Source organism: Leucopleurus acutus (genome assembly GCF_964270905.1).
Source record: "Leucopleurus acutus genome assembly, chromosome: 7".
Classification (NCBI taxonomy): domain Eukaryota; kingdom Metazoa; phylum Chordata; class Mammalia; order Artiodactyla; family Delphinidae; genus Leucopleurus; species Leucopleurus acutus.
Genome location: NC_139150.1, coordinates 105988943 through 106002533, shown reverse-complemented (window position 1 = coordinate 106002533; position 13591 = coordinate 105988943). Strand labels below are relative to the sequence as shown.

General features: G+C 41.6%; 1 protein-coding gene across 4 annotated transcripts in view; it reads right to left on the bottom strand.

The window, feature by feature from the left end:
- The window catches only part of EXTL3 (exostosin like glycosyltransferase 3), a 126042-nt gene that overhangs the window by 23668 nt on the left and 88783 nt on the right, over positions 1–13591 (bottom strand). For 3 of the 4 annotated variants that reach the window (XM_082842624.1, XM_082842623.1, XM_082842625.1), the window contains exon 4: positions 4948–5075. In XM_082842624.1, coding sequence (XP_082698750.1) covers positions 4948–5075 — 128 coding nt within the window. Of the gene's footprint in view, positions 1–4877; positions 5076–13591 lie in introns of those variants that run through there. The other variant, XM_082842626.1, reaches the window with a different exon arrangement.

Below are 13591 nucleotides of genomic sequence, written 5' to 3'. Positions count from 1 at the left end.
CATTAAAGTAATATGGACTACGTCACACAAAGAGACAGGCTCATCCTTCTTGGTTATATTTCCATGTTTCTCCCTCTGATTCATTAAGAACCAAATGATTTGAAATGCAGTAAGAAAATAAAGGGTAAAATCAACTAATAATCAAAAAATGTATTTAAAAAATAAGGTGAGATTTTGCTTCCTGACCATCTAAAACAATAGTCTTTTCCAAATTCCATGTTTCTATGATATTATGTAAGCCTTTTCCTCCTCTCCAAAATAAAATATTAAGGAATGTGTACCAAACCATGGTGAAGGAAAAAGGTTTTGATTAGCTCCCTTTGGAAAAGAAACCTCAAAGCAGAGCAATGGCAAACAGAGAAAAAGATCAATATCAGATCCAGTGGTGGAATTAAAAAATTCTGGGCCAAGATGACAGAGATACTTGGATCCAGGAAGAGAGACCTACCTTCCAGTCCACAACCCCATCCCTCCTCATACAGCTTACACTATCACCTTTTTTGAAAATAAAGTTTACTGAGACATAAATCACATACCATAAAACTCACCAGCTTAAAAGTGTACGACTCACTGGGTTTTAGTATATTCACAGAGCTATGCAACCATCACCACTATCTCATTTCAGAATATTTTCATCACCCCAAAAAGAAACTCCATAACCATTAGCAGTCCCTCCCCATTTTCCCCCTCCCCATCCCATGGCAACCACTAATCTACTTTCTGTCTCCACAGATTTGCTTGTTGTGGACATTTCATATAAATGGACTCATATATTATGTGACTAGCTTATTTTACTTAGCCTGTTTTCAAGGTTCACCCATGCTGTAGCAGGTTCACCCTTGAACTTCATTCCTTTTTGTTGCTAAATAATATTCCATTGTATGCATACACCACGGTTTGTTTATCCATTCATCAGTTGATGGACATTTGGGCTGTTTATACTTCTTTTAGTTTTTTTTGACAACTGATTTTTTTGGTGTGTGGCAAAATGTATGTAACATAAAATTTACCATTTTAATCATTTTCAAGTGTACAGTTCAATGGCATTAAGTATATTCACACTGTTGTATGATCATCAATCTCCAGAATTTCTTCACCTTCCCAGCCTGAAACTCTGACCCACTGAACACTAACTCGGCATTCTTGCCCTCCTCCAGCCCCAGGCAGCCACCACCTACTTTCTGTCTCTATGAATCTGACTACTCTGGATGCCTCATGTAAGTAGAATCATATTTATACTCACTGACTCTTATAAATAATGCTGCTACGAACATTCATGTACTGCTCCTGTGCAGACATATGTTTTCAGTTCTCTTGGGTCTCTTTATCTGTCCCTTAAGAACATACCTGTTTCCTTCCTTGCTGTGTAAGCTGAAGTTTGCCAAGATCCATATTATCTTTTGCCAGAGGGAGAATTTCTATTTATTTATTTATTTAAAATCAAAGTGCAGTTGATTTACAAGTGATTCAGTTATACATATATATATTATTTTTCAGATTCTTTTCCATTATAGGTTATTACAAGATACTGAATATACTTCCCCATGCTATATAGTAGGTCCTCGTTATCTATTTTATATATAGTAGTGTATATCTTTTCATCCCAAATTCCTAATTTATCCCTCCCCCCACTTTCCCCTTTGGTAACCATAAGATTGTTTTCTATGTCTGTGAGTCTATTTCTGTTTTGTAAGTAAATTCACTTGCATCATTTTTTTAGATTCCACATATAAGTGATATCACGTTATTTGCCTTTCTCTGTCTTGCTTCACTAAGTATGATAATCTCTAGGTCCAACAAGGTTGCAGCAAATGGCATTATTTCATTCTTTTCTTATGGCTGAGTAGTATTCCATTGTATATACATATACCACAGCTTCTTTATCCATTTATCTGTTGATGGACACTTAGGCTGCTTCCATGTCTTGACTACTGTAAATAGTGCTGCAATGAACATTGGGGTGCATTTATCTTTTTGAAAAGGGGACCCTCCTACACTGTTGGTGGGAATGTAAATTGGTGCAGCCACTATGGAGAACAGTATGGAGGGTCCTTAAAAGTCTAATCTGGAAAAGATGAAAACTCTAATTCGAAAACAAAGTTTTTAGATCAAAGGATGCCCAAACAAATGAGAACAGAGTCAGGACAATAAAAGGTTTAGAAGTCGAGCCAGAGATAATTCACCAGTCATAACCAGAGGCTAAACCTCAAATTTCAAATGACTGTTAGGAGACTCTTACAGCTCAATAATAAAAAGGCAAAGGATCTGAATAGATATTTCTCCAAAGAAGATATACAAACAGTCACTGAGCACATGAAAAGATACTCAATATCATCAGTCATAAGGCTTCCTATTATTCTCTCACCACTTGGAAATCTGTTGACAAATGGAAAAGATCAAAGATCTTCCTAGGGACTTCCCTGGTGGCGCAGTGGTTAAGAATCCACCTGCCAATGTGGGAGACACGGGTTCGAGCCCTGGTCTGGGAAGATCCCACATACTGTGGGGCAACTAAGCCCGCATGCCACAACTACCGAGCCTGAGCTCTAGAGCCCACGAGCCACAACTACTGAGCCCACACACCACAACTACTGAAGCCTGCATGCCACAACTGCTGAAGCCTGCGCGCCTAGAGCCCGTGCTCCACAACAAGAGAAGCCACCGCAATGAGAAGCCCGCACACTGCAACGAAGAGTAGACCCTGCTCGCCGCAACTAGAGAAAGCCCGTGCACAGCAACAAAGACCCAACGCTGCCAAAAATAAATAATTAATTTTAAAAAGAAATCTTCCTAAATCAAGAGCCATAGAAGATAGCAAGTGCCAGCTATCTTAATAAGCTTCAAACTCATCAAAGCAGGACCCTTTATCTAATCATTCTTGGGATCTAGCGCTGATTGGCAATTCTCCTGTTAACATCCCATGACTCTGTTCACAGCTCCCAGTCCTTTAGCAGGCTCTAAACTGCATCATGCTGTACCAGAAATACACCACCTTCCCTCCCCTCCCCACCACCATTAATAACGACAACTGTGATGGCAAAAGCCCATTTCTGGAACCATCACATGGCTTTTTTTCCTTTCGTAAAAACAAGTAAAGAGAGCTGGCTTCTTACGGTCATGGTACAGAGGAACACATTCCAGTGGGATTTTTATCACTGCTAACAACAGACTCTTGCCTCAGTAATATAGTAGGAGGAAGAAGTCAAAGGAAATGAGAGGCTGGGTGAGGGAGAGGAAGAACAGATGTTCTGATTTGTCAGAAATATGTCAAATAATTCTTTATAGATGGACCTAAGACAAATACAGCAATAAAGCCACTGCTCCTTTCATCTGAGCATCTGCCCTTATCCACTTAAACCAAAGGAAGCCTGAAAGCTAGGGGTCAGGCCAGGCTTTCAGTGAATGGAACAAAAGCACAGAGAAAAAGAGTTCTCCATCCTGGATCTGTACTTAATTTGAACAAGATCTCCAAGGGTATCTACTCCAGTGCTTCTCAAACTACCTGTGGCAAACAAGTGATGTTCCCCTGGCTTATTCATGCTTCTGTAAAATACAGTAAAAATGAATCACATGGTTTCTTACATATGACATCAAAAACACAAGTAACCACAGAAAACATAGACAAACTGGACTTCATTAAAATGAAAAGCTTTTGTGCTTTGAAGGACACCACCAAGAAAGTGAAATGACAACCCACAGAACAGGAGAAAAAATTTGCGAATCATATCTCTGATAAGGGACTTGGATCTAGAATGTAAGAGTTCTAGAGAACTCTTACAATTCAATAATTAAAAGACCACCCAAATAACAATGGGCAAAGGATCTCAATAGACCTTGTTAAGACGTTGTTATTAAGCACATGAAAAGATAGCCAATAACATGAGTCATTAGGGAAATGCAAGTCAAAACTACATTGAAATACCACTTCACACCCAGTAGGAGGGCTATAAATAAAAAATGGAAAATAACAAGTGTTGACAAGGATGTGGAGAAAATGGAACCCTTATTCACTGCTGGTACAATATAAAATGGGGCAGCCACTTTGGAAAACAGGAGTGTAGTTCCTCAAAATGTTAAACGAAGAGATACTATATGATCCAGCAATTCCACTCCAAGGTATATATCTAAGAGAAAGGAAATGTTCATATACAAACTTGTACGTGAATGTTCATAGCAGCACTAATCACAATAGCCAAGGAGTAGAAACAACCCAAATGTCCATCAATGGATAAATGGACAAACAAAATGTGTACATCCATACAAAATGGATGAAGTACTGACAGATGCTACAAGATGGATGAACCCTGAAAACACCATGTTAAGTGAAGAAACCAGTTACCAAAGAGCACATATTATATGGTACCATGTATATGGAATGTCTGTAAAAGGCAAATTTATAGAGAAACAAAGTACATTAATGGTTGCCAAGGTCCCAGAGGAGCTGGAGAAAGATGGGGAATGACTGCTAATGGGTACTGGATTTCTTTTGGTGGTAATGAAGATTTCTAAACTAGATTCTGGTGATGGTTGCACAACTCTGTAATTATACTAAAAACCACTGAATGGTACACTTAAATGAGTGAACTGTATGATGTATGAATTATATTCAATAAATGTTACCCAAAAAATGAATTGTAAGAAAAAAGTTCACACTTGGATGTCATGGTAAATATTTTAAAGTTTCTAAATGCCTACTCTCAATTTTTGTACTTACCTCACTGTGGACAGGTAATAAACTGTTCATGGGCCAGCGTACCAGTCCAGGACACACCTTGAGTGGCCCTGATCTACTCCATTCTCTCACCTGTACTGTTCCCTCAAAGTGGGATATCTAAGCCCAATAAGATGTCTCAGCTTTGAAATTCATTTCTGCCTAATCCAGGTTTTGAGTTAGCTTCCTGTCACTTGCAAACAAAAGTGTTTCGTAATTGAAAATCAGCTCCTCACCGAAACCCAAACATGATTTCATCGTGGCGGAGGTGAGCGTCATCATCAATAGACAGGATGGCCTCTGTCTCGATTTCATTCCAGGGCAGGAATCGATTGTTCAAACTGTTCTTCTCAGTACGGACCACCTGTAACGAGGAAGGAAAAACACTTAACGGTCAATGCTGCATCGTTCAATGCAAAAGCAAAACTGCCTTTAGGTCAAAGCAGACTGTGGCTAAACATCCTGAATAATTTCGCCTGCTTACCTACCACTTGTAAAATCTAGCATACGCCTTTTAGGAACAGAAATTGCCTCATATTTCAGCAAATGTATAAAGATTTCACATTTTAAGCTGTATTCATTTGCTAACTAATTTTTCTGTGAAACAAGCTACAGCTGAGGATTATTTTACGTATGCAAGAAACACAGTCTAGGGAAATTAAAAATAAGTTTCCCAAGAGAACACAAGGTGGCAGAGTAGAACTGAGATTATGATTCTCAGCCCTGGAATCCCCTTTAAAACCAAACTCAGAACTCCCTTGAGTCTATGTAATTTCTGACCCCCAATTTTAAGGCCTTTCTCTTTGGTATAAAAGAACAAAGGACAGTCCATCCGGTTGAGGTTAATTACTTATTACTTCACTTTTCCAATTCCTACCTGCAACACTGACTACACTTACAAGAGGTTTTTCTTTCAAGGTGTACCTGATCCAGTAAAACTAACAGCTTTTGTGTCCAAAGAAATTCCCAATTCAAAGAATCTCTATCCAAAGTGACCCACTACGAAAAGCAGCAATTTCTTCACAAAACAAAGATTAGTGCCCAAATGGTAGAACTACATTATGATTTTAAAAATTATTTAAACCTGCCTCAGGTTAAGCATAGTTTACTATAACATGGGTAGTAGCTTTATTATTCACCCTGTCCCTGATAACTCAAATAAACAAGGATGAACATACTCAGTACTTTGATAGCTCATTTTATTTTTACGGTTTCTATACCTAATTAATCCAGCTAGTGAGGAACCATCATTTTATTCTCAAAAACCAGAAACAAAGAGAACTTCTTGAGCAATCACCTTTTTGGAAAGCCAAGAAGGGTCATCTTACTTTTAACAAAACACCTTACTTGTAATGAGGCTAACCTCCACGTAGCATAAGGAATGTAATTTTATCCAGAGTCTAAAAGTTTATGAATGGTTTCAAAGGTACTCCCATGACCTCACGAGTATGGTCCCTTCGGCTTAAAATACTCTTTCTCCTATTCCTCTACCACATTATTCTCCCCCTGGAGACCCAGTTCAGAGGCCTCCTGTCACTCCCCAACCTCGTCAAAAGTAATCACTTCTTCTGTGTTCTTAAGGCAGAGTCGTCATATTTCAATTAATCCATTCTAGCACACTTAGAATCCAATTAGTTCAGAGCCAGAAGGGCCTTGGAGATCAGTCAACTTTCACTTTACATGTGGACGACTGGCAAGTGGCAGAGCCAGACTCTAACTAATAACCCCAACTCCAAATCAGTGCTTCTCTGCTAAACTTCGATTATGTTTATAAATCTCATCCAACGAAAGCCCCATGGAAAATGTATTATTAATTCGTGTACCATCAAGAAATAAAAATGCTGCCAAACAATAAAGAGGTGAAACAGTTTATCATTTAGAATGTTTAATAAAGAGCTTTTTAAAACTTTACCTGAGTCCTGGAGGAGTTCCTACCAAGACAAGGAAAAATCTGTAACAGATTTGCTACTACAGAGAGCCAAGCAATAGGCAGAGAAACCCATCTTGCCCTGCAGCACTTTTTTCCGTTGCGGAGCACTGGCTCCGGACTCGCAGGCTCAGCGGCCATGGCTCACGGGCCCAGCCGCTCCGCGGCACGTGGGATCTTCGCGGGCCGGGGCACGAACCGGCGTCCCCTGCATCGGCAGGCGGACTCTCAACCACTGCGCCACCAGGGAAGCCCTGCCCTACAGCACTTTTGACCAATATAAAAATCCCTGAGCTTGTAGCCCAGACCTCCCAAGCTCGGGTTCAGCAGTGACAGAACAAAGGCACTGAACCCTGGGTCAGGAAAAAGAGAGGAGCAAGAAGGGGGAGAAGGCCACGTGCTCACCGCGGTATCTGCCTGGCTCTACCTCAGGGAGTGGGAGGGTGGCCAGAAGTAGCCGAAGACAAATGCCAACCTTGGTGATGGTAAAATGCTGTCTATCTTAGGAAACACCCAATTTCAGAGATGTGGAAATGTAAACTAACGTCCACCCCAGAATCAGCAGACTACGGCAGCTGTTCACTCGAACGCTTGCCCCACAAGCTACCCTCAGGTCATTCATGTTACTGTCCTAATGTGCCCGGCATTCACTTAACACAGACCTGCAACGCTGCCAGTTCAGGTGAGTACTGCTGTCCCTCGGCTCTACCAGGGAATACACATAGCTTAAAATGAGAAAAAAAATCCGTGAAACATCCAATTCTTGAATATTCAATTGTAGATTACCAATTCTGTGAGTTAACCACCAGGAGGATTACCTACAGCACAATTAACAATCCAAGAACATAGTACAGAGCTCCAGTACTCAAAATACAATCCAAAGACCAGCAACACGGGTATCATCTGGGATCTGCCAGAAATGCAGAAATGCAGCCCTCCCTAAACCTACCAAGTCAGGACCGACCTGCATTTTAACAAGATCCCCGAGTCCTATGCACATTACATTTTGACAGGCGCTGGTACAGAGGAAAAAGCATGGCTTTGAAGTCAACCAGAAAAACTTGCGTTCAGATTCCAATTCTACCACTTGTCACGTGTATGAACGTAAGTAAGCAACCTCTCTGCTAAATCGTCACAGCACCATGTTGTGTGCAAAAATTCAGCCAAACTTGACAACCCTACAAAAAACCTCTTAGTCTAAAAACAAGATACAGGGCTTCCCTGGTGGTGCAGTGGTTGAGAGTCCGCCTTCCGATGCAGGGGACACGGGTTTGTGCCCCGGTCTGGGAAGATCCCACATGCTGTGGAGCGGCTGGGCCCGTGAGCCATGGCCGCTGAGCCTGCGCATCCGGAGCCTGTGCTCCGCAACGGGAGAGGCCACAACGGTGAGAGGCCCGCGTACCACAAAAAGAAAAACAAAAAAAAACAAGATACAAGGGCTTCCCAGGTGGCGCAGTGGTTAAGAATCCGCCTGCCAGTGCAGGGGACACGGGTTCGAGCCCTGGTCCAGGAAGATCCCACATGCTGCAGAGAAACTAAGCCCGTACACCACAACAACTGAGCCCAAGTGTCACAACTCCTGAAGCCCGCGTGCCTAGGGCCCGTGCTCCGCGACAAGAGAAGCCACCGCAACGAGAAGGCTGCGCACCACAACAAAGAGTAGCCCCTGATCGCCACAACTAGAGAAAGCCCGTGTGCAGCAACGAAGACCCAACACAGCCTAAAATAAATTTATAAATAAATAAAAACAAGAAACAACAATTAAAAACTAAAATGATCATGATTTGATACCTAGAACATAGCCAAACTTTTTGTCTAATTACAGAGTAAATCCAACCAAGAGGACCTGCTTGTCCTTTGGAAGACTTAGAGCTGAAGGCCTCATATCAAATATGTGTTGGCCTAGATTCCACATGCAGTTTTTCTGAGAAAGTCTATTAAAGTCCATTAAGGGGCAGGTCCATTAAGAACAAGTCTTCTGGATTCCAGGAACACATCACATGTACCATCATCTCTGCTCATCCTGGCACAACTCCTCTGGGATGACAGTAAGATCCCCAGGATTAGGGAACTGAAGCAACATCCATCAGAATAAAAGAAAAACTTTTAAGGATTCAGAGAAACACAACGTCAAGTATGGCAGCAGCTTACTTGTGGTTAGCTCACAAACAACTGTGGTCAGTAGGTCTGCTTTAAGGATTCGGAGTGGCGGTTCTCAGCTAGGAGTGATTTTGCCCCCCAAGAGACATTTGACAATATCTGTGGACGTTGTTGGTTGTCACAACTTGGGGGGGCGGGGGGAGTTTCTTGCATCTAGTGGGCAGAGGCCAGGGATGCTGCTAGATCCTACAGTGCACAGGACAGCCCCCTGAAACAGAACTATCCAGCCCAAATGTTACTGTGCCACTGCTGAGACACCCTGATTTACAGTCAACCACCAGGAGACAGTAAAGCAAACTCTGAATAAATGTAACTCATAATTTAAGCACGATCACCTTTTCCCCATAAACCAAAAGAGATTTCCACCTTACAAAGTTTGCAAATACAAACTAAAATTAAAGGGTGAGGGGAGTAAAAGCTTTCTTCTACCAAATTTGCTTCAGAGCTATAGTGCTTAATGGCTAGACAAAAGCCAAGCAAACCAACTGCTGTCCTTTCTGGCACCAAAATCAGAACAAGGAAAAGATTCCAGTATTTGTAATGCAGACATGCAGATCAGCACTGGCCTCTAAGGATCTGAGAAAGGATCTGAGAAAGGGCAGATCTGAGAAAGGGCAGATCAAATGTGAAAGAAATGAGGCAACCAGAAGTAATGTGTCACATTTAGGAAATATTCTCTTTTTTTTTTATGTTATTTTGTTTTTTTCCAAATTAAAACAACACTCCCCCCTCCCTCAACAGTGGCTATTTTTTTCATGCCTTATGATTATAGCTTAGTAACTTGTGAACATGAAGACTGACCTTCAAGTTACTGATTTAAATACTGGTATGACACTGACTAGAATGTATGGAGCACAGTGCCTGGCATGCAGTAGATGTTCAACAAGTGTTTTATAAATGAATGAATAAACGAATAAACAGGAAATAGGACCTAATTTGGCCCTGTCCATCCTGTTTTCAGAATACAGAATAAAGACTTGAGAAGTTTATATATCAAAACTATAAACACTGGATATACTGAAACCTCTCAGTATCTAATCTAGTTTTCTATAGCAAAAAAATCCATCAACCTACAACAGGCCAGAAGTGGTGCTCACTAACACTCATTTTTCCTGTTCCACACACAACACTCCCTGATGATGTCTCCCTAGTTCTCTGTTCACCATCATTCAGGAAGGCGCCCTTCTTCTCATCATCAACGGAACAGTCCAACAAGCACGGCCTAGAATCCTACCATGTGCAAATGTATAAAGCGTATGCACGATCAAAAATCAATCAGTATCTTCAATTAACACTCAGCCTGGTTCTTGAGGAATTCTGGAGTTTATGAATAATAAAAGAACTGCTACTCGAATAGGGTCCTTTCTCCTAGTGTGTTAACCAGGCATTTGGTTTCTAAATCCAGGCAGAATCAGCAAATCCACATTAATTAGCCAAGTATCAATTCACATCATAAGTATTTAATTAGCTACCATGGTAAGTCTGAGTCCCAATTAATAGCAAATATCTCAATATCTAAGGGATGAAAATGTAAGTAGTTATTGCTATTTACAAGGAACAATGGAACATTTCAACAATTTAGTAAGTGATAGTTGCTCAAGTGAAGCAGAATAATGAATCTGGATTCAAACAGAAGAACTACCTAAATACGGAATCTTTTTGAAAGCAGCTCATGACGAGCCATAGGCATGTCTCTGAAGTTGGTAGGAAAGAAAAATAGGACATGAAGAGATTAAGTGAAGCAACCTAAGTCATACGGCAGATCAAGAGCAGAGAACGCTAAAAAGTAGAACATTACCTGGGAAGTAGTAAAATTTGAAAATGTACGTGGACACTATAAAGCACCATACAAACACATAATGCCACCTACTAAATTCATCAACTTAAATACACGTATAATGTTGTCCTTTTGCTCTTTAAGATCAAATTTTGCCCAGCCAAACCCAACAATCTCCAACAATACATGCACCTGCATAATACACTTCTGTAATGAATCCATTTCTGAGAATGAACTTTATGTCAAGCCATCCTACAGGCAATAAAGGTAAACAACAACTAACTTTTGTCCTCCATCCCCCCCTTTCCTCTAACTTGAAAAAGTAACCCATCATAGAGCTCAGGAAGCAAGAAAATGAGGTCCAAGAGGAAGCACATGGTCATGTGTACCTACTTGTGAGGACCCATGTGAAACAGAGCTTGAGGTGACTGGGTGGAAAGTTATTAACAGAAAAGACAACTGAAAAAGAAGCAGCATCAAAACTTCTTGATTTTTCAAGGAGCTCATTCATTTAATAAACAGATTGGTAGGGGCAAAAACTGGGAAATGCAAAGAAGGAAGGAAAAGGAATAAGAAGGCAACACAGCAAACTGGTTTTCCATTTATAACTTTAAATTTGAGTCTAATGCATTATAAAAAAAACAGTATATGTTTTAGGTTATGAGATAAGATGGTCTCAACTTATAAGAGAAAAAGTTGCCAATGATCCCTGTGAAACTGTAGGTAAAACAGCATAGGTTACAGGTTCACCACCAAATGAGAGAATGCATATAAACAGCATGACACAGTGCCTACCTAGCACATTGAAAATGCTCCAAAAATGTTAGCAATTACATGAGATTAGTAAAACCTTTTCCTACTTGAATTGGTAAAATATATATACTATGTATCTATGTATGTATGAGTGTGTGTGTGTGCATACACACACACACACACACACACACACACACACACACACACACATGCTGTGCCTTTCCAAGAAACTTAGATTTGGTGAAAAAAGAAAACTACGCACTGAACTAGAAATTAATACCTAAGTTCTAATTTAGGTATTAATTAGTCAAGTGACCTAAAGCAATAAAATTCTGTCTCAGATTCCTTACTTTGAATTCATAAAAAAGAGTACATATAAACTAAGAGGGGGGACATTATCTAAAGACTGATTTACTGCAGTTAGTACATCATTTATGCAACATGACTTTTCAGCAATTCCTTTATATCACACATCTATAATATCTGCTATTAATTTCTGATTTCTGGTAACTTTGTTTTATGTAATTCTTCACAGCCATAGCCCATTCTCAAACAGAAAAAGAGAGCTATAACTGTAGCCACCTGATTATTAAGTAAAATACTGTAAACAAACAAAAAACCCAGGGCTTCCCTGGTGGCGCAGCGGTTAAGAATCCGCCTGCCAATGCAGGGGACACGGGTTCGAGCCCTGGTCCGGGAAGATCCCACATGCTGCAGAGCAACTAAGCCCGTACGCCACAACTACTGAGCCCGTGCTCTAGAGTCCGCGAGCCAGAACCACTGAAGTCCATGAGCCTAGAGCCCATGCTCCACAACAAGAGAAGCCACCGCAATGAGAAGCCTGAGCACCAACGAAGAGTAGCCCCTGCTCACTGCCACTAGAGAAAGCCCGTGCACAGCAACGAAGACCCAACGTAGCCAAAAATAAATAAATTAATAAATTTAAAAACAAAACAAAACAAAAAACCAGACGTACCAATACCTGGTGAATTCACCAGACTTTGTACAGTCTCGGACCTAGAGAAACTGGACAAGGTTTCTCCTGTTAGCTTTGCCTAGAATTTAGAAAATTAGTATCTGACACATTCAAGTAGTACTCTTTTTTTTTTTTGCGGTACTCGGGCCTCTCACCGCTGTGGCCTCTCCCGTTGCGGAGCACAGGCTCCGGACGCGCAGGCTCAGCGGCCATGGCTCACGGGCCCACCCGCTCCGCGGCATGTGGGATCCTCCCAGACTGGGGCACGAACCCGTGTCCCCTGCATCGGCAGGTGGACTCCCAAGCACTGCGCCACCAGGGAAGCCCTCAAGTAATATTTTTAAAAGTAGAGTGGGCACAGACAAAAAAAATAAAACGTATCAACTTTCTAAAGAATAAGGCTTTAGAATTATCTCTACTCTTGCCTGAGGTCCAGCCAGAAATAAAGCCTTCAACTGCCCGGCTGGCAGAGGCCCAAGCCTGAATCTTAATGACTGAGCTGACGACACAGCCAGTTTCTCTTCCAGTCTTCCTTAGTAGACTACTGGGGCAACAGTACTAAAATAACTACGCTGGCATGACATTAAGTTCCCAAAACAGAACCCTCCTTGTTCAATTCTAGTATCCAGGGCTGGGAAAGAGGGAAAAGGGCTAAAAAATCACCTCGTATCTCTACAGTTTTCATTTTGGAAACATGGCACATTCTGGCCTCACCTCCAGAGACCTCGGAGTCTCCCAGAGCGGCGTGATAGCTTATCTCTGAATCACCACCTCCACCACGACTGCCCCGTCCAAGCCGCTGGCACCCCTCACCCGGGCTACTGCAATAGCCTTTGAACTGTTCCTGCTCTTTTCCCCACGGTCGCACACATACCATATTTCTCCCTGCTCAAAACCCTCTGCTGGCACCCTAATGCACTGAGAATAAAACCTGGAATCCTTACCATGGTCTACATGTGCTGGCCTCTGCCTCCTCTGACCTGCTCAAACTCTCCAGTCTATCACTCCACCCCCAATACACTGGGTCCCCCTGCCATGTCCTGAACCCAACAAGCCTCTTGCACTTGCCGTTCTCTGTATATTCCTCCAGAATTTACGTGGTCCATTCTCTCACATCCTTCAGGCTTCTGCTCAAACATCACCTCTTCAAAAAGGGCCTCCCAGGCTCCCTGTGTAAATGAGCTGTACCCTTTACAGAGAAGAGAACTAGAAATTAAGAATCAAGGGCCTGGCTGTCACAAGACTGAGAAACAAGTGAGTATGTAGCGTAGAGATGGGCAATGTTTT